At 53.4% G+C, this 22,290-nt stretch overlaps 1 protein-coding gene across 4 annotated transcripts in view; it reads right to left on the bottom strand.

Annotated features, from left to right (window-relative positions):
• Nucleotides 1–1,555: 1,555 nt before the first annotated feature.
• The window catches only part of EEPD1 (endonuclease/exonuclease/phosphatase family domain containing 1), a 107,608-nt gene continuing 86,873 nt past the window's right edge, over nucleotides 1,556–22,290 (bottom strand). For 2 of the 4 annotated variants that reach the window (XM_048213026.2, XM_057304362.1), the window contains exons 4-8: nucleotides 14,356–14,466; nucleotides 10,699–10,833; nucleotides 8,187–8,325; nucleotides 3,762–3,956; nucleotides 1,556–2,275 (exon numbers count right to left, since the gene is read on the bottom strand). In XM_048213026.2, coding sequence (XP_048068983.1) covers nucleotides 2,076–2,275; nucleotides 3,762–3,956; nucleotides 8,187–8,325; nucleotides 10,699–10,833; nucleotides 14,356–14,466 — 780 coding nt within the window. In that variant the 3' untranslated portion in view covers nucleotides 1,556–2,075. The other 2 variants (XR_008956380.1, XR_008956379.1) reach the window with 2 other exon arrangements.

The raw sequence follows: 22,290 nt of genomic DNA, 5'->3' as shown, positions 1-22,290 counted from the left end.
AAGAAAAAAAGTAAAACAAAACCCAAGCCAAAACCATCCCCCCAAAAGCAAAAACCCAGGTGCCTGGGGCTAGAACAGCAGCTCCCTCTGTAGACAGGCTCCCCCCTGCAGCCAGGCTGGAATGTTAGCAGCCAAAGCCGCTGGGACCCACTGTGTTTGAGACCTGGCTGCTACGTTCCACTCCCCGGCCTCCCGCACCCCCTCAAACAGAATGACCTTCATTAAGGTCATTTAATTGGATTTCTTTTCCCTTTCTCTCACTTAAGCCTTTTCTTTCCATAGTTTTGGTGCAAAAGCCAGTCTGGCTTAAAGGATTTGGGCAGCTGGCTGGTGAATGCCAGTGGAAGTTCGCACCTCAGAGGAGGCGGACAACAGCTCTGCTCTGTTGGGAAGCACCCTTGCCCCCTGCCATGCCTCTTCCCTCCGACTCCAGTGCTTTCGATCCAGGCTCATTCAGGCCTCCAGTGGCACAGTCTGAGCCCAAGGGAGAGCCCTACTCACCCTCCCGCTGGAGACGGTCCCTCGGAGTGGCACGGCTGTGCCCAGGCACCCTCAGAGTGCCCAGAGGACTTCCCTCCTGGGCCCACGATCGGCGACGCTCCTTGGAGCTGGGTGGTCCAGAAGATGGTCTTTGGTGGAAAAGAGGCCTCTTTCCCTGCATCTGGCCCCAGCCCCAAGGCACTGGGTTCACACTGTGCGGTGACAGCAGTTTCTGGGTATCGGTCCATACCAGGTTCTCAGCGTGGAGGGAGGAATAAACCCTCAGCTTCCATGGTGACCTGGAATAACTCGTAATCTAGTCTCATGACTCACACATTCACCATCAACATTGCTACTTTCACGGCATCGGTGTTGGCAAGCACAGAATGGACACGTGGGTGTGGGCTTTGGGCTGGGTTTGAATCCCATCTACTTACTTACCGGTTATGCGACCTATAGGAGGTTAAGGGCTCTAAGCCTCGGTTTCTTTGGCTGTAAAATGGGTATTATGATCTGGTCTCACAGGAGACCTAAGGGAGCGCCATGCCAGCTAAGGGAGGGGTACCTAGTGGCCCTTAACATGGGCTTGCCCCCTGTCCACTCCCCCAACCCCCACAAAAATGCATCCTCCTTCAGTACTCCTGGCCTTAGCTTCCTGTGATCCAGAATCACCAGACGGGCCCCAGAATCACCAGCGGGCAGCTCCGGGCTCAGAACTGGACTGAAAATTGAAGCGGGTGGGTGGGGAGGGAGGGAGGAAATACTCTCATTCTGAGAATTCTTGTCCAGCACAAGGGAACCTACGCTGAATGTCCAGAGGCACAAAGGGTGCTCAGTGTACAAGGCAGTCTCACAAAGGGGTCAGAAGATGAACAGGCGGGGAGGGAGGAGGTCACAGAGTTTATAGTGACCTCAGGGGGTCGACAGGGGTGTGGGAGGCATCTCTGCAAAGTGGGGGGTGTAAAGGAACAGGCTCCCTGGACCACAGCCTCACAGAGGCACCGGAAGTGGGCACAAAACACCCATGGTGGGGGGGGGGGGGGTCTGGCAACCCTGGGACGCTCACTGCAACCGGGCAGGTTCATCTGTTTATTTTTTCAAAACAAAACTAAAAATCACCACTCAAAATATCTGAGAAGAGTGCTCAGCTCAATCACAGTTAAAAGCTTTATGTAACCTGCAGCCAGAGCATCACGGACCGGCGGTCAGCATCGAGCGCTTCTGGCAAAGGCTCCGACAGGGCCTGGCGGCCCGAGACCGCCCTCTCTTGCCCCGTCAGCCCCATTACGGTTCTCTGCATGCTGCCACCCAGGGGCAGCGGCCGGCCGGCCCGCGTCTGCACAAGTGGACGGCAACCCCAGATTACAAGACATCTTGGTTCCCCACTGTGCTTCGGATTTGACCATCCGGCACCTCCCGCCCCCATGAGAGGTCCAAGAACATCCACAAAGAAGGCAGGCAGGTCGAGGCCCAGGGGCTAGTGTTGTCAGGCTGAAGACCAAATGCAGTTCTGGCTCTGCGTCTTCACCTGGAAGGGTGAACTCCCCTGCCTGCGCCCCTCCAGGCTCAGAGGTGGAGAGACAGACCGGGTACCATCACCGCTCGTGCTTAATGTTGGCTTCACTTCGCTCCAAGGTGACCCCGTTGCTGTTCCGAGGGCCTTCCTTCTTGTTCCAATCCTTTTCAGCGTAAAACTCCGCTAGCACGGGGCAGTGCTCAGAAGCCACTCCGCCCCAGGACCAGTTATCTGGAATCCAGGGGTTCGTGAGGCCTTCTCTCACTACGGCCCAGTGACCTGGAGGGAGAGGGAAAAGAGACCCAGATATCAGGCTGGCAGCCGGAGGTCTCTGCTGCAGCTCTGCGAGCCAGGGTGCCCTGACAATACCCCTCAGGTATCCAGCCTGCCGGGGCGAACGACAGGTTTCGGCCAATCTTCTGGACAAGTGAGGGCTTACCATGTAGGCACTGAAATCCCCCCAAGGCTAGGCCTCCCACTCATCGCCATACCCATCAGCCTAAGGTTGACCTCCTCCTCGCCATACACCTCTTCCAATCTGAGCAGCAAGAATAAATCCGAGGCAGGGTCAAATGTCTCTCAAAGATGGGGTGTCTCGTTGCGGTGTTGGTTTGCATTTCCCTGATGAATGATGCTGAGTGTCTTTCCACGTACACATTGACGTTTCTCCCACAGAAGACATACAAATTGACTATTCAAGTCTTTTGCTCCTGCCTGCCCCTGAGTTTCTGGAACTTCACAGCAAGGGGACACGCCCTCCGTGGGCGCCCTCCTGGCAGCCCGGGCAGGCTGGGGCCAGCCTCCTGCAGCAGTGCCTTTCAGCACACTGCGTCTCGCTAGTTGGAGGACCGTCGCTCCTAGCTGGAGGACCTGAGACCCACTTCCTTCATCCTTCAGAGCGTCCCCCGACACAGTCCGACAGCAAAGCAGCACCGAGAGCTGCAAGAACCTGGTGACGCCGTGTGGACTGGATGTTCTGCTGCTGAGCGTCTCGGCTCCAGCTGCCCATGGGGCGCTCACAGGCCGACTCCAGAACTGGTACTTGCACAAAGTTTAAACGTCTCACTGAAGTGTAATACGGATAACACGTCGGACTTAGCAAGGCAGCCAGGCAGGACTGAGAACCACAGTTCCTGTCGTTCACCAAATGACATTACTGTCACTGTCCTATTTCTGACTAATTGTTTCCTGACTCAAAGTCGGCCCGGCAGGTTACTGGTTTGGGGGTGGCGGGGGCTGCCTGGTAGCGCCGGGATTACCCACCGCACCCTGGTCCTCGTGCGGTCCGGGTAAAGCCTGCCTCGCATCCGACCACGATGCTCTGAGACGTGTCCGCTCATCTCCGCGGCTGCCCCTCGGGGCACCAACAGCGGGTCAGGAAACCACAGGCCACAGCACAGCGCCTGAATGTGACGAGGCTTGAGGACTGCTTGCTAACTGACTAAGTGTCCTTAAAATTAGAGTAAGCTATCGGCTCATCTCAGAATCGGTACCTTGCGGGCCTAGAACCAGGTTGGCCAATGCTAAGGATCAGTGAATGCCTTATAATCATTTTTCACAGCCTCCCTTTACTCTTAAGAGGGGCTCTGTTTGAATGATAGTTACGGAGGAGCCTAAACCATATATGATCCTGTAAATGCCCACAGAGGAGGTAAGATCACTCCCGACCAGAATTATCGAACCAAAGGATCTCGGACTATCATTAGGACAAGTCTCTCTTACTGCACTTCTCAACAGGAGAAAGACTGAGTGACGTCTGCTTTACCTGTGAAAACCTTCTTTAAGCTTTTACTGATCCAGATGTTGTCCAGAGACTTCGAGCCTTGGGGATTCTTGGTGCTGATGTTGGTGAAGGTGTGAGCAGGGACCAGGGGGTAGAATTTTTCTTTCCTCAAGATATCATAGTCACTGCTGTCAGGACCCTGGCCAAAATCCCCTAAGACAATCATGTCTTTTTCTCCTGCAGGTGGAAGAAAGAAAAATCAGGCATTTAAGGAGGCGGTGGGAGGTAAACCCAATACTGATCATAGCCCACAAAGTGGGATCTCGATTCTCTGAGTGGACTCCCCTCGGTCAGGAGTGCATCTGGTTCTCCTCCTTCCAATTTTTCTAAATACCTTGTGCAACAAACAAACAAAAAACCCCAACATACCGACGAGACTTTAAGAGCAGGTTAGTAACACATTTGGAAAAGGGGAGCTATGTGACACAGCGATCACCCCTGTTCCAGCTCATGTGTTCCAAATCTTGTGGCAGAAAAAGCCTGAGGGGCTTGCCCGGATATTTAAAAGAGCTTGACAAACATTCACTCGGCACAGTGGGGAAAACCGTGCAAAGATACAAGACGGTAGCCATCTACGTGTCAAGGAAAGAGGCCTCAGGAGCAGCCACCCCTGCCCACACCTTGTTCTCAGACTTCCAGCCTCCGGGACAGTGAGACAATAAATGTCTACTGTCTAAGCCACCCAGACTGCTGTATTTTGTTATGGTGGCCTTAAACGACTAATACAGGGCCAGAGTAGGAAGGTTTTCTCTTGAAAGTATTTTCAACATTTCTACCATTGTTGGATGACACTAGAGTAAGTGGAGTCATCACAAAGTATTTCCCAGAGGGAGCAGGCATTCTGGGAGGACAGTGGGTCCCAGCTAGGCTCCGGGATTCCCATCGTCTCTGCCTAACCATCACTTCCTGCCTTGAGGTTCCCTCAGGGGAGCCACATTATTGTGGGGAGCAGTGTTCCTGTCCTAACTGGCAAGGGAAGCTTTGAAGAAAGCAGTTCATGAATGACAGCCAAATATATCTGAGACACTCAGCAAATCTCTTTCCTGGACATGAATAGGTTTCAGCAATCGTGGCTAGAGGTAAAGAAACCTAAAGTGAAATGACACAAGCCACCAGCAGAGGGCGCTTGTGCACTGCAGAGGCCACCCTCACCGCTAGAGGCCGGGAGGGACAAAAGGGGATGGGATGAAGACAGTCCCATGGCTTCACCATGTGGCCTACACGGATGTAATGGCACCTCTACGCTATATCTCAACAACCTCGGTGCCCAACACAGGACAAGCACACGCTCTCTGAGAAATCAGTGCCAACCTCACCAGGAAAGCAGACTTGAGAACAACTCCTACCCAACCAGTGCTAACGCCCATCCATGAGCCCTCACCTGGTATTGGGCCTTCTCCACAGGTAAGGAGCTAAGTCTCGGAGAGGCGGAATGCCTTGCCGCAACTCACCAGGCCAGCCCTCAAGTCCAGGGCTCTTCACAAAGAGCTAGGACGGAAGAGCCACGGGGACACGCGTGGCTTTCATCACAAAATCCCGTGTGCCAGGGCCTGCTGCATGGCAGACACCCGATAAACACGTATGCAATAAATGGATGAATGAGGCACGAGGAAAACCGCAGAATTCAGATGTACTTTTTGAAAGGAAAGATGAGAAAGATGCTATGTTTAGGAAGGTTATGAGAAATGAGGTAGAAGGTTCCCATATAATGAGAGAAGTTTTCATTGGGCTGCAGACCTGAAAAAGTCAGGGCCAAAGAGCCAATTCTGAAACCAGGAGAGATGCTGGTGTCAAAGGTCAACAAACCCAGCTCTGTGTAACTCTGAGAATGAAAATAACAGCTCTCTTTCTGAATGGGCACATCCCGGTCTCCTACAACTCATCCGCTTTCCGTTAAATTGGTGTCGCTGAGGACATCGACACAGCCCCTGCTTCTGAGAATCCACAGGTGCGTAGAGGCCTCAAGTCTCCTAGAAAGCCATTCCCCTGGGGCGGGCTCCTTAGTTCCCAGGAGAGAGGGGAGAATGCTTGGGGCAGATTTCCTCAGATAGTCCCCCAGATTCGCAGAATGCCAGGGACAAGAGCAGAAGCTGGTGCCCACTGAGGGGTGGTCCGACCCAGATGCCAGGCATTACGATGCACTGTGTTTCACTCCAGCGGAGTTCACAGAGCGCACCCCAGGGGGGTCTCAGAGAAGAGCACTCCATCAGAGGACCAGCCCACACACTCATGTCACCCAGATGCACACTGCAGACCAAGGCAGAAAGGCCCAGAGTTTGCTAATCGAACTGCTTCTGTTTGCTCTGATAGAAGACTATGGAATAAAAAGCTGTCTTTGTTTTAGCTCCACCCGCTCTGCTAATAATCGGTTTGCCCCCTGCACCTCGGGCGGCCTGGAGTGCTTCCTGAATCCTTGGGTCTGCGGTGTCACCCGTGAACTGGTATTAGTTATAAGCACAAGGACGCAGGGAACATGAGTCACCGTCCGTACCAGGACAAGTCAAGGTGAGCCAGGCTGTGGGTCAACAGTCCCCTTGGCAACTTGGTACAATACCCTGCTCACTCTCTGGGTGTCAGAAAAAAAACAGCGAGAAGTTACCGGAGAAGTTATCAACTGGCACTTTCCCTTTCTGCTTCCGCATACAGACAAGGAAGGGCTTGAGGTTGAGAACAACAGAAAACGTCCACACAGTTTAAAGGCTATCAGGTCATCCTTTTTAATAAGTTAGAAACTAGCTGTGGGTGAACAATTTTCCACAGAGATGCTTCTTGGATGGAGTATCTTGGCTTAAACACCTTCTATTATTTTTAAAGCCCCAAAACTCCTAAGTAGAATGCGGCCACAGCACATCCTGGTTCAAAGTGTCGAGGTGCCTATCAACGTTCATGGCAGCAGGACTCACAACAGCCAAAAGACTGAAACTACCCAGGTGTCCATCAACCAGTGACTGGATAAACAATGCGGCAGAGAGAGACAATAGAATAAATAGTATTCGGCCTGAAAAAGGAAGGAAACACATACACAGGCTACACCATGGACGAACCATAAAGACAACATAAGCAAAGTAAGCCAGCCTCGGAAGGACGAATACTGCACGACTCCACTTAGCGCAGGTACCTGGAGAAGTCGAATTCATAGAGCCACAAAGGAGCAGGGTGGTCGCCGGGGGCTGGGGAAGGGGGCAGCGGGGAATTCGGGCTCAATGGGCACAGAGTTTCAGTTTGGAAACACGAAAACGCTCTGCGGACGGACGGAGGGCAAGGTTGTAAGACCATGTGAGCGTACTTAACGCCACCAAACCACAATTAAAAACGGAGAAGATGGTAAAAAGGTCACGTCGTGTCTACGTTACCGCAACAACAACAAAACCCTTTTTAAGATGTAAATTTATAATGACCAATTTATTTTTATAGCCAGATGCTCATGAATCACCCATGCAAGGGGCCCATCTAGCATATGCAAAGGCTTAGAAAACTAGAGAATATTGGCGATCGTGGAAGAGAATTCTAGGCCTCCAGCTGGAAACCCTCACCTAGAGAGGAGCAGGACTCAGAAAAACCAAGCCAAGCTGACGACAGCCCAGTCTTCACAGCAGCGTCAACTTGTCCTTCCGGGAAACCCTGCACACGAGAACTTTCTGTATTGCTGGCGCAGAGCCTGGACCCAGAGAGCCATCTCCCTCCCGAAGCTCTGCTCTTTTCAGCGTTCTGGTATCGTTTGAGTCAGTTCCTGTCTGCCGAGCCCCTCATATGTGCGGGGTTCGTCCACAGACAGTCACCGAGGCCGCCGGGCGCCCATGGGAGGCGAGCACTGGCCGTTCCCCCACCAGACGGACTTAAGTGGCGGGGGCTCACCTGAGGTCCCGGCGCTACTGAAGGAGCCGAGACGAGCATCCGGACCTGCTGAGAGCACCGGGGCTCCTTCAGGGAGACCTGCACCCCACCAGGGAGAACAAGTCTACTTGAGCTCCTCAGGACTTTCCCGTCCCCTGTCACCCGCAGTCTCGCTTTCACGAGACGAGCATGTGCACATCTGCAGGTGGCCCCACCGCAGCGGCAGCTGAAGCAGGGGGACTGGTCACGAGGGCAGGTGGCCCCACCACAGCGGCAGCTGAAGCAGGAGGACTGGTCACGAGGGCAGGTGGCCTCACTTTTTCCCCCCTGATCCTTTCCATCAAAGAGGCTGAAGAGCCCCAAAGCCGATATCGTGGGACGTGCGTGGCAGGCCCGCCAAGACAAAGATATCACCATGCACAGGGGTGGTGGTCTTCTGCGCCCTCAGTATGCACCACTGCTGACTGCCGGGTCAGCCTAAGGGATCAGAGAGATGCTTGGAAGAGGCAACCCCTGCCTGCCCCCCAGAAGTGGGAGCTGTTGGCCCGGCCACGGAGCAAGACCATTTCCTACCTTTCAGGGTTTCCTGCAAGGTCTGTACAAAGCTAGCCAAGCGGTGGCTGTCACTGTGGTTCCTGCTCGGATTCTCGCCCCCAGGGAGGATCGAGGTTGCCAGGTGAAGGTTCACAAGGGTCAAGTCATTACTTCCCACCTGAGGCAAGAGGAAACAAAGTGACAGGGACAGGCTCAGAGGTCATATTTCCTGTATTCGTTACTTCCGACTTACAAATAGCTTCTTGCACGATGTTGACAACAGCCAGCTCAAACCAGGCTGGCTCACACCCCCAGAGCTAAGGCAAGGTGCTTCAGTGTTTGATTTTTTTCTGAGGTACCTGGAGGACCGAAACCTACCCTGTTCTATCAGTCCACGCCCCACCCCCATCACATCCTCTACTCCAACTCAGGGTCTAGAAAACCAGGCCCATCTGGAAAAGTCAGGTTTTGGTTTTTGTTTTTTCCTTCTAAACAAGGACAAAGGAGGAGGAGGCGGCAGCTCTAGCAGCTGGTCGTTAACCAAGACTGGGTTCTTACCCTCTAGGGCCAGCCTATGATCCCTCTGCCCAGACCCCCTTCTGGGACCCACCTCCTTCCCCACCCCACCCACCCCTTCTGCCTTCTTTTCCCTCCAGAAACTGCTCTGCTCTGATGCTCACTTTCACCAGATTTCAAATGTGTCAAACAGGGAAGCTGGCTGAACCTCAGCAGCACAGGCTATGCCCAGTCCTGCACCCCCAGGGTGCAGGGCGTGGTGGGCAGGTGCAACCCCCCGGGGTGCGGGGCGCCGTGGGCAGGTGCAACCCCCCCGGGGTGCGGGCCACGGTGGGCAGGCGCACCCCCCCCCCGGGGTGCGGGGCGCGGTGGGCAGGCGCAACCCCCCCGGGTGCGGGGCGCGGTGGGCAGGTGCAACCCCCCAGGGTGCGGGGCGCGGTGGGCAGGTACAGGAACGTGCAGTCAGAGCTGGTCTCCTGAGCACAGCTGCATTGCTCAGCTGCTCGGGGTTTGGCAATCCTGCCCTTCCGTTTGTCATGGCAACAAACACTAAACACTGCCAGGGAGGAAGGGGGTGCAGGGGGAGCCCCCAGGAAGTAGAGGCTGCCAGTTTCACCTTACACACATGACCCCAGTTTGCCCACCACCACCCAGCCTGGTGAGCTCTCTGCATCTGTGGCTCTGACCGCAGAGGAACTACCGTGAGGCCACAGGCAGGGAAACCCAGCCGGAAATAAGCCCCATGTCCGTACCATACCACCTGCCAGCCTAGAATGGGAGATGAAGGACAGGCGGCTGAACGCCTGTCTACGCACTTTAAAGGATCCAGGCCAACAATTCATGACACGGTAGCATTTTCTCGTTGGCCACTAAAAACAGCCAGCCTGTGAGAGACACTGGTCTGGCTGTGGCCTCATCAGGTCAGAGCAAGCATCACCACTTTTACATAAACAAGACACCAGTGTGGTGTTAGGAGCATTTAAAAACGGTAACTGGCTGATTTTACACATCTGTCTCCTAGGCATAATCTACAGACACCCCTAGGTGTGTGTGTACACAGAACCCCAGCAACTCTGCAGCCAGGGGCATGAGCTTGGGCTAGACCCCAACCAGAGCCAATACAGCCCCCAAAACATGGGCTGCCCCAGCCAAGGGCTGCCAGAGACTGTGCTGTGGTTTGAGGCAGCGCTCAGGGTTCAGAACTGCTCTGGAGCACACAGAAGGGGGTCCTCAAACACCCAGCAGGTGGCTTGCGAGGCTCGGTGGCAAGGGCCCGCTCCTGCCCCGCCCCGTGATTGCACAGGTAAGTGCCATGGGGACCAGGTCGATCGAGTGCTGACTGGGTGACCTGTTGGCTGCTGGCTTCTTTTCCTCCTTGTGCCCAGCTTGTGAGTGTTCGCTGCTCAGGAACACTCCCCACGGTAGTCAGAGAGACCACTCAGATCAGTCTGCCTGCTGCTCCCCAGGCTCACATTGGGGAGGGCTCATCTGGAGAGGTCAGTGGTAGGGTGCCCCGACCCCACAGCCCAGAAGCTCCTCTTGAATCCCCTGTGAACCCAATGACCCCTTCAGGGTCAGCCCCTTGCCCCTAGTAAGGAGAAGGGGTCCCCAGACAGGTTCTGCGGCCCTCTCATCCAGTGACTTCCAAAGGTCCGAGGGGTGAAGAAGCCCTAAAGGTGCCTTTGGAAAATGGGCAGTCCTGGGCCCTATCCCAGAAATTCTGTGTGTTTGGGGTGGGGTCCAGGAATCCCTGATTTCAAGAAAATTTCCCCAGGTGATTCTGACGTGTGTGAGGCTTGGGAGCCAGCCACCTGCTCTCCTTCCTGCCCAGATGCCAGAGTTATCAGAGCTAGAGTCCCCCAGAATCCCTGTTGTTTCTGCCCTGGACAGGTTCATCAGCCAAGGGAACCCCAAGAGTACATGCTGACCGGACCCTCGGAGAGAGCAGATGCGGCCACTCTGGGTCACAGTTTAGAAAGGGACTATGTGTTCCCCCCATGTTAGAAGTAGACCTTCACCGCAACGCAAATGGTACCTTGAACCGTGCAAGGTACGGGCTGGGCCCCATCGGCTTCCCATGCCCATTACCAGGCGAACTTTCCTGCGAGGTGCTGTCTCTCAGCTCCACCCCGGCCGCAGCATCCCACAGGAATCCAGAGAACCCGGCCCCCTGCAGGAGAAGAGGAGGTGTCAGTTCGGGGACCAGTCTATTCTGTGGCAGGGCTCAGCCCCAACCTGGGGGAAGAGGCAGGAGAAGCCAGGAGGAGACTGGGGGGCTCTGCACTGGGTCCTGAGATCACATGCACTGGGACTGTTTCTGAAACACAAGCATACCCCAATACCCCGAAAGCCACAACACATTCCTCCTTGCCTCCTGCCCCCACTTTCCCACGCTGCCAATTTCAGAGTTTTGTGTGCAGCTAGGGTGCTTGGGTTCTTATCTTTTGGGGAGTGAAAGGAGGGGAAGCCCCGACTAAGCACAGAGTTATCTTTTCAATCATCACATCCCATGAGATAGACATTCACACCCCTGTCCACCAGGCAGGGACTCAGCTGCTCAGAGAGGTTAGCTAACTTCCCTAAAATCCCACAGCTGGTAAACATCAATGCTGAGAAGCAAAGAGAAGACTCCAAAGGGCGGGCTTTGCTCACCGATGAGTTGCAGCTTACAAGCACCAGTCCATAGCACCGAGGGAATCCTCCACAAATATTTGCTGGATGGATGGAAGTCAGTGCTAACAGTCCCCACAGTTAAGAACCGGTCAAGGGCACTCTGCAGGTGGACAGGGCCCACACAGGGGCCTGCAGCCCTGGGACAGTGGCCTGTGAGGGCCAGCAGGTGGTGGCAGGAGTGTCCTGAGGCCTGGTGCTAACCGCGGCCATCTCTGGCTGCAGATGGGCCACTCTGAATCTGCCCGATTCTCGCTGCTGTCCCTTCTGGAAAGAGGAAAAAGCTTCCTCTCCGCACTCCATCCCAGCATCCAGAGGCTCGGCTGCTGGAGATGGGCAGTAGGGTCCATGGCATCACGGGAAGGGCCAGCAACACGTACTGCTAAAGGAGAGGAAGGGACTCTGCGCAACCCAAGTGGCCTCTGCTGAGTCCCCAATGTCCGCGCAGGTCCCAGCCCCACACCTTGCTGGGCTCAGCACCCCAGCTAGACCAACTCGTGTTGCGGAGAAGGGAAGGAACGAACAGGGAACTGTGCACGCTGTGCACTGCGATTTACAACCACAGGGCTGCCCGCCCTCTGGAGAGAGCCCCAGTTTAAGAACTGGAAGACCCAGAGCTCAGGGCCACCTGTGTCCCTCCACCGTGGGACCATGGAGCCCTCTGTTTTTCTAAACGTATTTCCTTGGGTATAAAGGGACAGAAATGGGATCCGCCCTTTCCTCTTCGGAGGGTCAACTTGCCATTTACTGTTTCTCAAGCAGAGGTGCCCGAGTAACCTTCCTCATGTACCGTGCAGGTGGCCAGCTCTGCTTAGAAACCTTCCTTGGCTCCCCGGTGTGCACCAGCCACCGCCCGAGGAGCCCAGGTAGGCACCTGCCTGTTCAGTCCGCCCTTCACACCTGCTCACCTGTGTGCCCAGCAGCACCGGGCGTTTCTGGGAGCCTCTCCAGAACCCCCCGGACCCAGGTGGCCCCTGGCTCCGGGCGAGCTGCCCCACCCCCACGCGGGGCAGCGGGAGGTCGGGTTAGAGCCAGAGCGCCACCTGGGTGGGGGCCTGACAGCACCGAGCGGCCCCTAGAGCACTTCAGGCAAATCGTCTTGTCTTACAGAGCTCGGTGCTCTCGTCTACCGACGGCCCTCCGGCTGTGGGGCGAGGCCTGGAGGCCTGAACAGAGACGCCTGACGTCATCTCAGGCGTTAGGGAAACGGCATTTGCTGCTGCCACTTGCCCACGGTTGTCTAGGGCAGATGGAACGTGTGCAGCTTGTAGATACAATTTGTTAAACAGCATTTAAAAGCATTTTAGCTTATCTGTCCAGATTTAAAAGTCAGGAAATTCCACATGAAAATCTAGATACTTGCATCATTTGAGAGACCGAGAGATTGGTCCACACGAGGCCCACCGACCCCCACGGCAACAAGGGCATGACGAGCCAGCCGCAGCCTGCGACAGGCGTGTGGGCTTCCAGTCGGCACAGCCCGGCCAGCCTGCTGCCTCACACGGGCCCCGCCAGGCCCCGGCCCGTGTTTGGTGAACGGGGCATTTCGATGCACATGATCCTTTTAAATCCTACAGCCACCCAGTGATTGATTGAAGCAAAGGGAGATCGCTCGCATTTTAGAGATGGGGGAATTGAGGCCGAGAAGTTGAAGTGTCTTGAACTTGGGTCTCCCTGCAACTGCACACCAACCTCCAACGGCCTTGCCACCCCAACCTGGAGTAGGGCTTCCCACCTGGTGCCTCCAACAGGCTGGGAGCCCCCGAGGGAGGGGCTCCACCCGCTCAGGAAGGATTCTTGCCCCGGGCTTGCAAGGACTAAAAACGGGCAGGACTGGGTCCCTGGGTCTGTTTTTCTCTCTGACGTGTATCTGGCATGTGGCACAGTGCCTGGCACGTAGTAACCTTTCTAATGATTTCTCAGTGGATAAATAGTGTTCAATGGACTATGAGAGCCTGGTGAACCTACAAATGTATAAAGTGCCTTTTTTTTTTTTTTTTTTAAAGGCAAGGTGGTATTTTACTTCTATATGGACTGAGAAGGGACAGCCATGGGCTACAGAGGTAAAGACTAGATACATCCCAATTTGGCTTAATTTCCAGCCTATGGAGAAATGTACACTGGCTGTCACCTATATAGTAACCGTTTACACTCCAAAACATAAGACCCAGAGAAATAGATTAACATCACATTTTTAAGTAGTAGCTTTAAAAAAAAGCTTATTGTCCATAAATGACTGGATACTTTAATCCAGTATGTATTTATCATTCAAAAGCCCCACATCTCAATATCACTCACATAAATGCTGTCCCTACGTGTTTATAAACATGTTAGGTATACTAGAGAAAAAAGTGCAACATGAGTATTTATAGAAGAACTATGTAACGACAGTTTCTGACTCATGATGAACTTTTGGAAGTCTATTTTAAAATCTACAACCCCACTAGTATCAAACATTCCAAGTGAGTAAAAACTGGTCATGAATAGATCTGTAAGAGTGAAACGTACCTCTTCAGCAATTTACCCCAGCCACAGGGGAAATACCATCGAAAGAACATTCAAAATGAAAATCTGCTCAAAATGTCCACAGAACATTTCCATGCACACAATTTCTACCACTGAAAGCAAATGCTTCGCGTATGAATTAAGCGAATCTGAAGGTTTCAGTCAGTGAACAATGGGCTCTCCACAAACTTGGCAGAAGATGGAACCCTGGAGACGGGATTAACAGGACAAAGGACAGAAATACCCCATTTGCAGCCTTGGCTCCAGACAGGATTTCTCCTCTCCTCCCAACACCCTAAACTCCCATTTCCGTCTGGGCAGCGGTCCATTCCCGATCTAAACATGAAACAGGAACCAGGGCATTTTGAAATGAAGGGCAAAGCGCTAAGAAATGTGCAGAAACACAGAACTGCATCAAGGATGTTGGCAAAGGAAATTTGTAAATGCCTGTGATTAGGGAAAGAGGAGATTTCAATAAGATGCAGATAAAAATCCAGGTTTTGCAGATGGCGGGTACCTTCTGGAGCTGAGTGGAGGGCATGTCAGCAACAACGGCCTTCCAGCATCCCCGGGGCCCCTTCCACTTGCGGATGTTGGGCAGGATAGGCTGGTTTAGCTCCATACAGAACTGCAAAGACAGAGCACAAGTCAGTGTGTGTTCCTGCCTAAAGCACCCGCAGCTGGCAGCAGCCAGAGGGGCCAGGAAGTGCCCGACCCAGACGCATCGGTCTCATTCAGAGATTTGTCGGAATTTCTCCCTGTGTTCGCAGGGCTTGTGAAGACCCAGAGGACTCAAAAGCCCCACAAATTAAAAAGCGATCTATAAAACACACAATTATCACCCGGGGAAGGGGGCTCCCGGTTCATAGAAATCCATTCTTTTTGTAACAGTTTAGTACAAATAGCTCAAAATGAGTTATCAGAATCCGTTATATCCTTGTAAAACCAGTGGTTTCAAGATCCTGGCCGGGGGTGGGGTGGGGGGCTTCAGGGAGGGGGTACAGATCGGTATCAAGTGGGGAGGAAGGAAGAGGGATTCATGGTGTCTTTTCTCCCCAGAACTTAGCTTAGAAGTGGAAAAGCAGACCCCCAGCTTCACCCTGAACTGCCAGTGTTCGCTTTGTTTCTCTCCGGAGAAGGAAGCCCTACCGCCACGGATGGCTACCGCGCCCTCTGTGTGTTTGCAGAGCCTGCTGCTGTTGGCTTCTGTGTGTTCCGCCAAAATGGCATGAAAACCGTGAAGCCACTGGGTCACCAAGGCAGAAGAAAACTGCCCAGGCCAAGTCAATGAGGAGTTAAAAAACTACGTGCTTCAAAATATGTGGTTCAGTTCCTCCAACTCACGCCTCAGACAGAACCCAGACTCTGGAGGTTGGTTTTCTTGAGGGGTCCCCAGAATGTGTCACGCTTGGGTTTAGTTTTTGAGATGCTCCCACATCTGGTTCTGCCCCTTCCTGGGGACACTGTCTGTCTGTCCCTTTGCTTCATGCACCTGGGAGCAATATCTCTCTCCTCTTTCTCTGCCCAGCCCTACAGGTGAGTTTTCTGGCTTCCTCCAGCATCTCACCCCTCTCTCTTCAACGAGCTACCCTTAAGTAGTCTTCCTTAGCTCCTCAGCTTCAGCTTGCACCTCTGTCCCACAGACCCCCAAATCTGTACCTGCAGCTCCGATTTCTCTCTTGAGGTTTGAACAGTATTTTGACAACCCTTTTCCCATTTCCACCTGAAGGTCTCCACGAACCACAAACCCAGCAGACCACAAAGAGACAAGCCCTCGCCCACCCCCATTCCCATCTCAGGTCCTGGCCTCGTCCCTCTGCTTGGCCTCTTCCCCTCCCTCCCGGGTCCCATCGCTCACTGGGCCTGGCCCACCCATTCCACTGTCACACGTGTCCAGAGCTCCCTCTCTTCGTTCTCTAGTCCCATGGCCGCGGCCTGTTTCAGAGCCCCATCTTCTCTCGCCTGGGTCACCAGCAGAGCTGTGAAGTTCTCCTGCCTCTGTCATTCAATCCCCCTCCATCTGTCCCTGGATAAGTTGTGATGGCCATGCTGACACACTACCCCTGGGGTTCTTCAAGTGTGGCCCGGGGCCTGGGAACTTCAGCCTTACCTGGGAACTTGTTAGAAATCCTCTGGCCCCATCCTAGACCTACAGGATCAGAATCGCGAGTGAGGTCCCGCGATCTGTTTTTAAAAAGCCCTCCAGGTGATTCTGATGCCCGCTAAGGGGAGAGCCACTGCAGCTGCCCCCCCACGCAGGCAGCTCAGGGCTGGGGTGGGGGGTGCAAACAGCTCTCAGCTGTCAGCCCCTCACAGGAACAGCTCCGTGGCACAGAGCTGCATTCCATTTTTTAAATAATTTTTTATTATGTTAGTCATCATACAGTACATCCTTAGTTTTTGATGTAGATTTCCATGATTCATTGTTTGCGTATAACACCCAGTGCTCCACGCAGTATGTGCCCTCCTTAATACCCATCACCAGCCTGTCCCAGTCCCCCATGCCCCTCCCCTCTGAAGCCCTCAGTCTGTTGCATTCCTGGCCCTTCCTGGGAGTGCTCTCACACGGCCTGTGAGAGGGGAGAGGAGGCAGCCCTCCCTGGGGAAGGGAGGGCAGATGACAGGAGGTCTACTTTAGATATGTGCTGTTCTCGGGGTTCTGCTTTGACAGGTAGACAAATAAGTGTCTGCCTTTTCCTAACTGCAAACAAAAGCAGGGACTGTTCCCAAGTCCCCATTATAAAGCTCACCTGGCACAGAGCAGGGTGGCCAGGGATCCTCTCTGAGCATCTGCTGGTGAACCAGGAAGCTCCAGGGAGGCCGGCACTCCTCAAATCCATGCATGACACACACTTCTTGCAGCTCATCTCAATAATTGCTTCAATTTGAATCTGACTTTGAGTTTGCCTGAGAAGTGTTCTCTTTGGGATTTGGTCATCGGTGCTTTTACTGGGGCTAAGTGGTTGTGGACGGTGCTGTTGCTAATGGGGCCTTCACCCCAGATGGGTCCCCTTGGCCAGATGGTCCTGGCTGGAAGCCATCCCTGGATGGGAAATGAAGCACTTTGGAAAATGCAGCCGGAATGTACTGACGATAACTTTAGGGATCCAGCGAGGAAATGTACTCCACAAAGGGCCCAATCTCCTGCGGGGGAATCATCTGCTTGCTGAGTGATCATTACAGCCGAATCCGAGAATCATTAGAAAGGAAAGCAGCTCCTAATATCTATCCGGTGCTTCGCTCTTCTCCACGCAGGGAGTCCCGCACCTGGCTGCTCCCCCAAATCTCCCAGGAAGTACCCTGGGGGGAAGGGCTCTCTTTTTCAAAAGCCCCTTCAGGTGATCGGCCAACCAGCCAGATTAGAGAGCCCCAGAGCTTGGGGGACCCCACTATGCTGGGAAGGGCTACATACGGGCGCCACAAATCTCATCGTTCCTAACCCTCACAGGACCTTCAGATACCCGAAGATGGGCGAAGTTGCCACGCACACTGCACACGCCAGCCCCGCGTAAACACTCCGCACTCCTGGCAATGCCGCTTTGACCGAGAGGGTTAGAACGGGAAGAGGTGGCACGGGCCGACGCCGCTCTCCACGCTTACCGCTCTCCGAGATGACGGCCTTTGGGGCCTCAAGTCTGCTGGTCCAAGTGTGATCACAGGATCATTTGGGAGCTCATTAAACACGCAAATTCTCGGGCCCCACCCAACCGGCTGAATTAGAAACTTGGGACTGGGGCCAGGTGATCTGCATTATAAGAGCCCCTCCAGGTGACTCTGACACAGGGTGAAGTTGGTGTTTTCGGATGAAGGAAAGACATTCTCCTTTCATTTTCTATCTAAAAGCCTTTCTTTCACAGGTAAACTCTTAAGAGATTTAAGGAACCATAATTCCTGAACCTTAAGGGCCATCTACACTTTGGACATCTGAAGCCTTGCCCTTGATAACCTCGCTCAGCCCACAGAGTTAGGTGAGCCCCGTCTATACCACCTTCTTCAGTAGTTCCTCTGTTTTTGGACACAATTGGCAGCATCGACCTCAGCTGGGAGTCTGTTAGAAATGCAAAGTCACAGGCTCACCTCAGGCCTCCTGCACCGAAACAGGCATTTTCACAGGATCCCGCAGTGATTTACAAGTTGGGCAAGTGTGAGAAGCCTGCTCAGAGCTTTCCTGTCTTGTATACCTCATTCCTATCAGCACCCCCAACCACCCCCATGACGCAGACAGCCTGCCGGTTACTCCTGAGTGAAAGGCAGCACAGAACGCTAAACCAAAATGTGAGTTTACGTTCAAGATTACACAGTGGCTACGTCTGAGGGGACGGTCCGAACTGAGGTCTACCTCCGGCGGCCCTACCTCCCTGCAGGACCGGTGAAATAGCGGGAGCAGGGGGGGCCCCGGCGGAGGCCAGCCGCCTTACTGAAGCCTTACATCCTTTCTCCTAAGAATGTCCCAGGAGAACAAAAGCATCCTCTGAGAGCCCTCAAGCTGAACTCTGCCTAAAACTGTTCTACGTAGAACAGTTGGTTCTCACATTTTCTGCTTCACCCAAGGAGAAGGCAGAAATAATACTCTCCTAGGTAAGAGAGGCTCACCAGGCCAGAAAGGGTGGAAACGGGGAGATGTGCATGACGGGGAAGAAGTCCGTCTCCCAGGTAACTGACCTGCACAGACTACCCCTCGCCAACGTGTTTCTAAAAGACCGGTGGGCAGCTCAGCCCCTGCCTCCATCAAAATCGCGCTGGTTCTTAAGACCATAGACTTGTGAACGTCATCCTTTGCCGACTCGGAATCTCGGAGGTTAGGGCCAATCTGGGCTCTTCTCACAAGAGCCCCCAAGCAACTTTAAAATTTGAACAGCTCAGACGAGGCTCGACAATTGCTGATTTTGAACTCAGACTTCCTAGTTTTCATACCTGTGGTCTAAAAAGACAGTTTTGACTATTCGAAACAAACATACCATTTCGGCTATCGCCCCACACCGTGAAAGCATCTGACTGGCTCTTCTCAGCGGGTCCTGGGAGAGACCACGAAGGGAGCCCACCCGCAGCATGGTACACGGGAGGCACGGCGCAGATCCTGGCCGAGCCAATGAGTCAAAGGGATGTCTCCCGAGGATCCCGAGCACGGCTTCTCTCTCCCGGGGTAAGTCACGAGAACGACCATGGGCAGGACTTGTTTCTCTAGCCTCAGACCAAATAGGGGTGATATCCTCATTCTTCAGCACCAGCCCCACAACCAGCTGGTCAAGATGGCAGAACACTGGATCAACTCCCTATCCATCCTACCCTTTGGCTGGGCAAGAGGGGGCCTCAAAGTCAGACATTTTAACTCCAATCTACAAGATGCCTGAGGCGCTGGCATTTAGGCACGTCAAGTCCTAAAGGAAAAGAGTCCTTGGGCTCTGTTTTTGATGTGCCGCACCTTGGGTCTGCCCTGGATCAGCTCACTCTGCTTATCTCTGCAGTGACAGAAGGTTCCAAGCCTGGAGACCAACCGTGTTTTGTTTGTGGACCTTTGGACTTCTTTCTTCTTTCTATTCCTCCCCATTCCTGAAATGCATATTCCTTACTCATCTGGTCCTGAGTGAGAAACATAAATAGGAAAGGCATTCCAATTTCCCTCGGTGGCCTCTCCAGCCATCACCAAACTCAGGGATCCCTTCATCGTCCCTGTCTGGTTAAGTTAGAATGAAACCCAGGGCTCTGGGAGCTAGGTATAAAGATGTGTTATAGTGGTGACCGTACAGTTAGCCAGAGATGGAATATCAAGGGTACTGGCTGGCATTTCCAAAGGCAACTCCAAATGGCCACCCTGATCCCTGCTTCCTGGATGGTGGGGGAAGGGTGTTTTCACTCAGAACCCTCTGGGTCAAATTTCCAGATAAACTTGCTTTGCTTTGAGTTGCTTGTTTTGCTTGCTTTTCAGAGTGTGGCGGTGACTTCTCCTTGACAATGAGTTTTCCACACGTGAACCACCCATCTCCCCTGCGCACTCAGTGGCTGCTATTGAGAACGCAGTATATGGTGGCTAAAGCAGCACAGGTGAGCTCTCCTTTAAGAAGATAAATTGCCATCATCAAATAAAGATGTCCTTGTTTTTAGACCATGCGAGGTCAAGAGACCGAAACTTCATTTGAATACTATAGAAACCGGAGCAAATAACAGAGACAACATTTTTGTAATGTTGATAGTAAGCAAGGGCTTATCATTTGCCAGGATCTTCAAGGGCGGAAATGTTACAGACAATAATAGAAGCCAGTACATCTATGGGCATCGGTGAAGGATCACATTTAGAGTGAAACCAAAGATTGGTTAAGGTCATTAAAAAACGTCCGCGTACTCAGAGAAAACACCAGTGCAAAAGCAAAGTACATCTGAGTGCCAACTAAATATTAACCATGTTTGGCCTTCTAAGTATAACAAGTCTATTACAAAGTTTTCCTGGGATATTTAGACTTTAAAATGTTGATATTTTGAAGGCCTACAGGGTAGCTGTGTCCTCAGTTCTGTTGCTTGGTTGAACTAGGAGCTAAGTGCCTTCACGGTTCTCAGAGGTCTTATTGGCCCTGGCGCACCTCTCTGCAGAGCAGGGGCTCACACACGGCGTGTAACATGGACATAAAGCAAAAGCGAAAAGTCTTTAAACTCTCTTTCTGCCTCAATCTGTCCAAAAGAGAAAAAATTTACTCGTCAGCTTATGCCCTATGTTCCCACAGAGCCAGGACCATCATAGAAGAGAGAAGCCCCGGTCTTAGGTCAGTGCAAACACAGGCACGTATCCAGGTGCAACGTGGGACAGCGATGTGATGGGGGGGGGACTCCAGGGCACTGAGCCCCTCTCCCAATACAGCTACGGCACTGCCTATCATGCCCTTTCCTAGAGGGCCACAAGTCCGCGGAGGGAGGGAGTTCAGGTCATTCTCTCTGCTCCTGGAGGGCTCACTGAGCAACCACCATTTTCCATTATTGAAAGAAAGAACTGGGCTTGTTTCCTCCTAGTTTTGGAAGTTTCCTCAGCGGGCCACATTCCTCTGGTGGGCTGGAAGAAGAGGAGGAGCTTTGGGACCTTGGGTCTCAGTCTCCCCATCTATAAAGTGTAGGGATGAGAGGAGATGACCCCACCACCCAAGGGTATTTCCAGCTCCAAAACTGTATGATTCTAGAACTCCGGGAGGAGAGGGTGAGAGAAGAGGGAAAGGCAGAGAAGGGACGGGTGAGGGAAGTGTAAAGACGAGAGAGGGAATACAAGATTCTCACAAACACTAAAACTCTTTTCTCCCTCTTTCTCTGGGATAATTGCTGCATGAACTCCGTGAAGAAGCTGATTGTGTTGACAGGACATTGGGCGAACTTTCCAAAGGCTTTACCCCACGCAGGGAGAGTGGATTCCACTCTTCCAAAAATGGCATCAGCTTCCCTTCATGTCGCCTAGGCCCCACCCAAAGTCCCCTCGCTAAACTGCCCGGAATAAGAGCATAGTTTTAATACGCAGTAATTCTAATAGGTAAGGTTTGGCTACATCCAACAACAGTAAGAAACACAGGTGGCCAACACTCTACCAGCGGGTCTGCTTCTGAATGCTGTATAAAATATAGAGCCAGAGGAAAGCAATGGGGAGGGCAGGGAACCAGCATTTTTTAAGTGCCAATCATGTGTCAGGCACTTTTCACAGATTATCACATTTAATCCTAATGATAACCCCGTGAGGCAGGTAATGGTACTCCCATGTGACACGTGAGCAAACCGGCGCTCGGAGAAGTAACAGGCCAAGGTCACTGGCTGCCAGCAAGCGGGCCAGGCCGGGTGAGAACCCAGGTGCGGCCAGCTCCCATGCTGAAACGCACAGTGCAGAGAAAGCTCAGAAAACCAACCCAGCGACCGAGCCACGGGACGGCGTGTGCGCGCATGCGCTGCGCCACGGGCGTCCCAAAGCCGGGTTCTCCGCACCTCAGACCCGCGCAGCCCCCGCCGTGCTAAAGGCAGTTCCATCACCACTGCACCAGGGGGCCTGGGGCCACAGCAGTTCCGGAGAGGTCCGCGCGTCAGAGCACAGCCTCCCTCCTGGTGGAGACCAGGGCCTGGCACCGCAAGTCCGTTCTGTCACTTCTCCGCAAGCGCTCAGTGCTCGGTAAGGCAGCCCCTGCTCTAAACTCGGAGCCCTCCCTCCATCATCCGTGGAGGAGGCAGTGGGCTTCCAGCCCCTTCATCGCGCTCTGCGGGGGGGGGGGGGGGGGGGGGGGGGGACGGCACACTTCCAGAGCAGCTCCATGAACGCCCGCTTCCCGTGGGGACCCGAAAGGGATTCTGGGTGACTGTCATCCTTGTTTAAACATTCTTATCATGCTGAGGAAGACAAGGAGCAAACAAAGAGGCGTCTCCGCAGCCTCCACCACCAGCTAATCATTAGCTGCTTTTACAGAGTCAAGGGAAGGGACACCCACACGCTGCTGGT

Source organism: Ursus arctos, unplaced genomic scaffold (genome assembly GCF_023065955.2).
Source record: "Ursus arctos isolate Adak ecotype North America unplaced genomic scaffold, UrsArc2.0 scaffold_3, whole genome shotgun sequence".
NCBI classification, from domain to species: domain Eukaryota; kingdom Metazoa; phylum Chordata; class Mammalia; order Carnivora; family Ursidae; genus Ursus; species Ursus arctos.
Note: the sequence above shows the minus strand (reverse complement) of the source record. Positions and strands in the feature narration are given on the sequence as shown.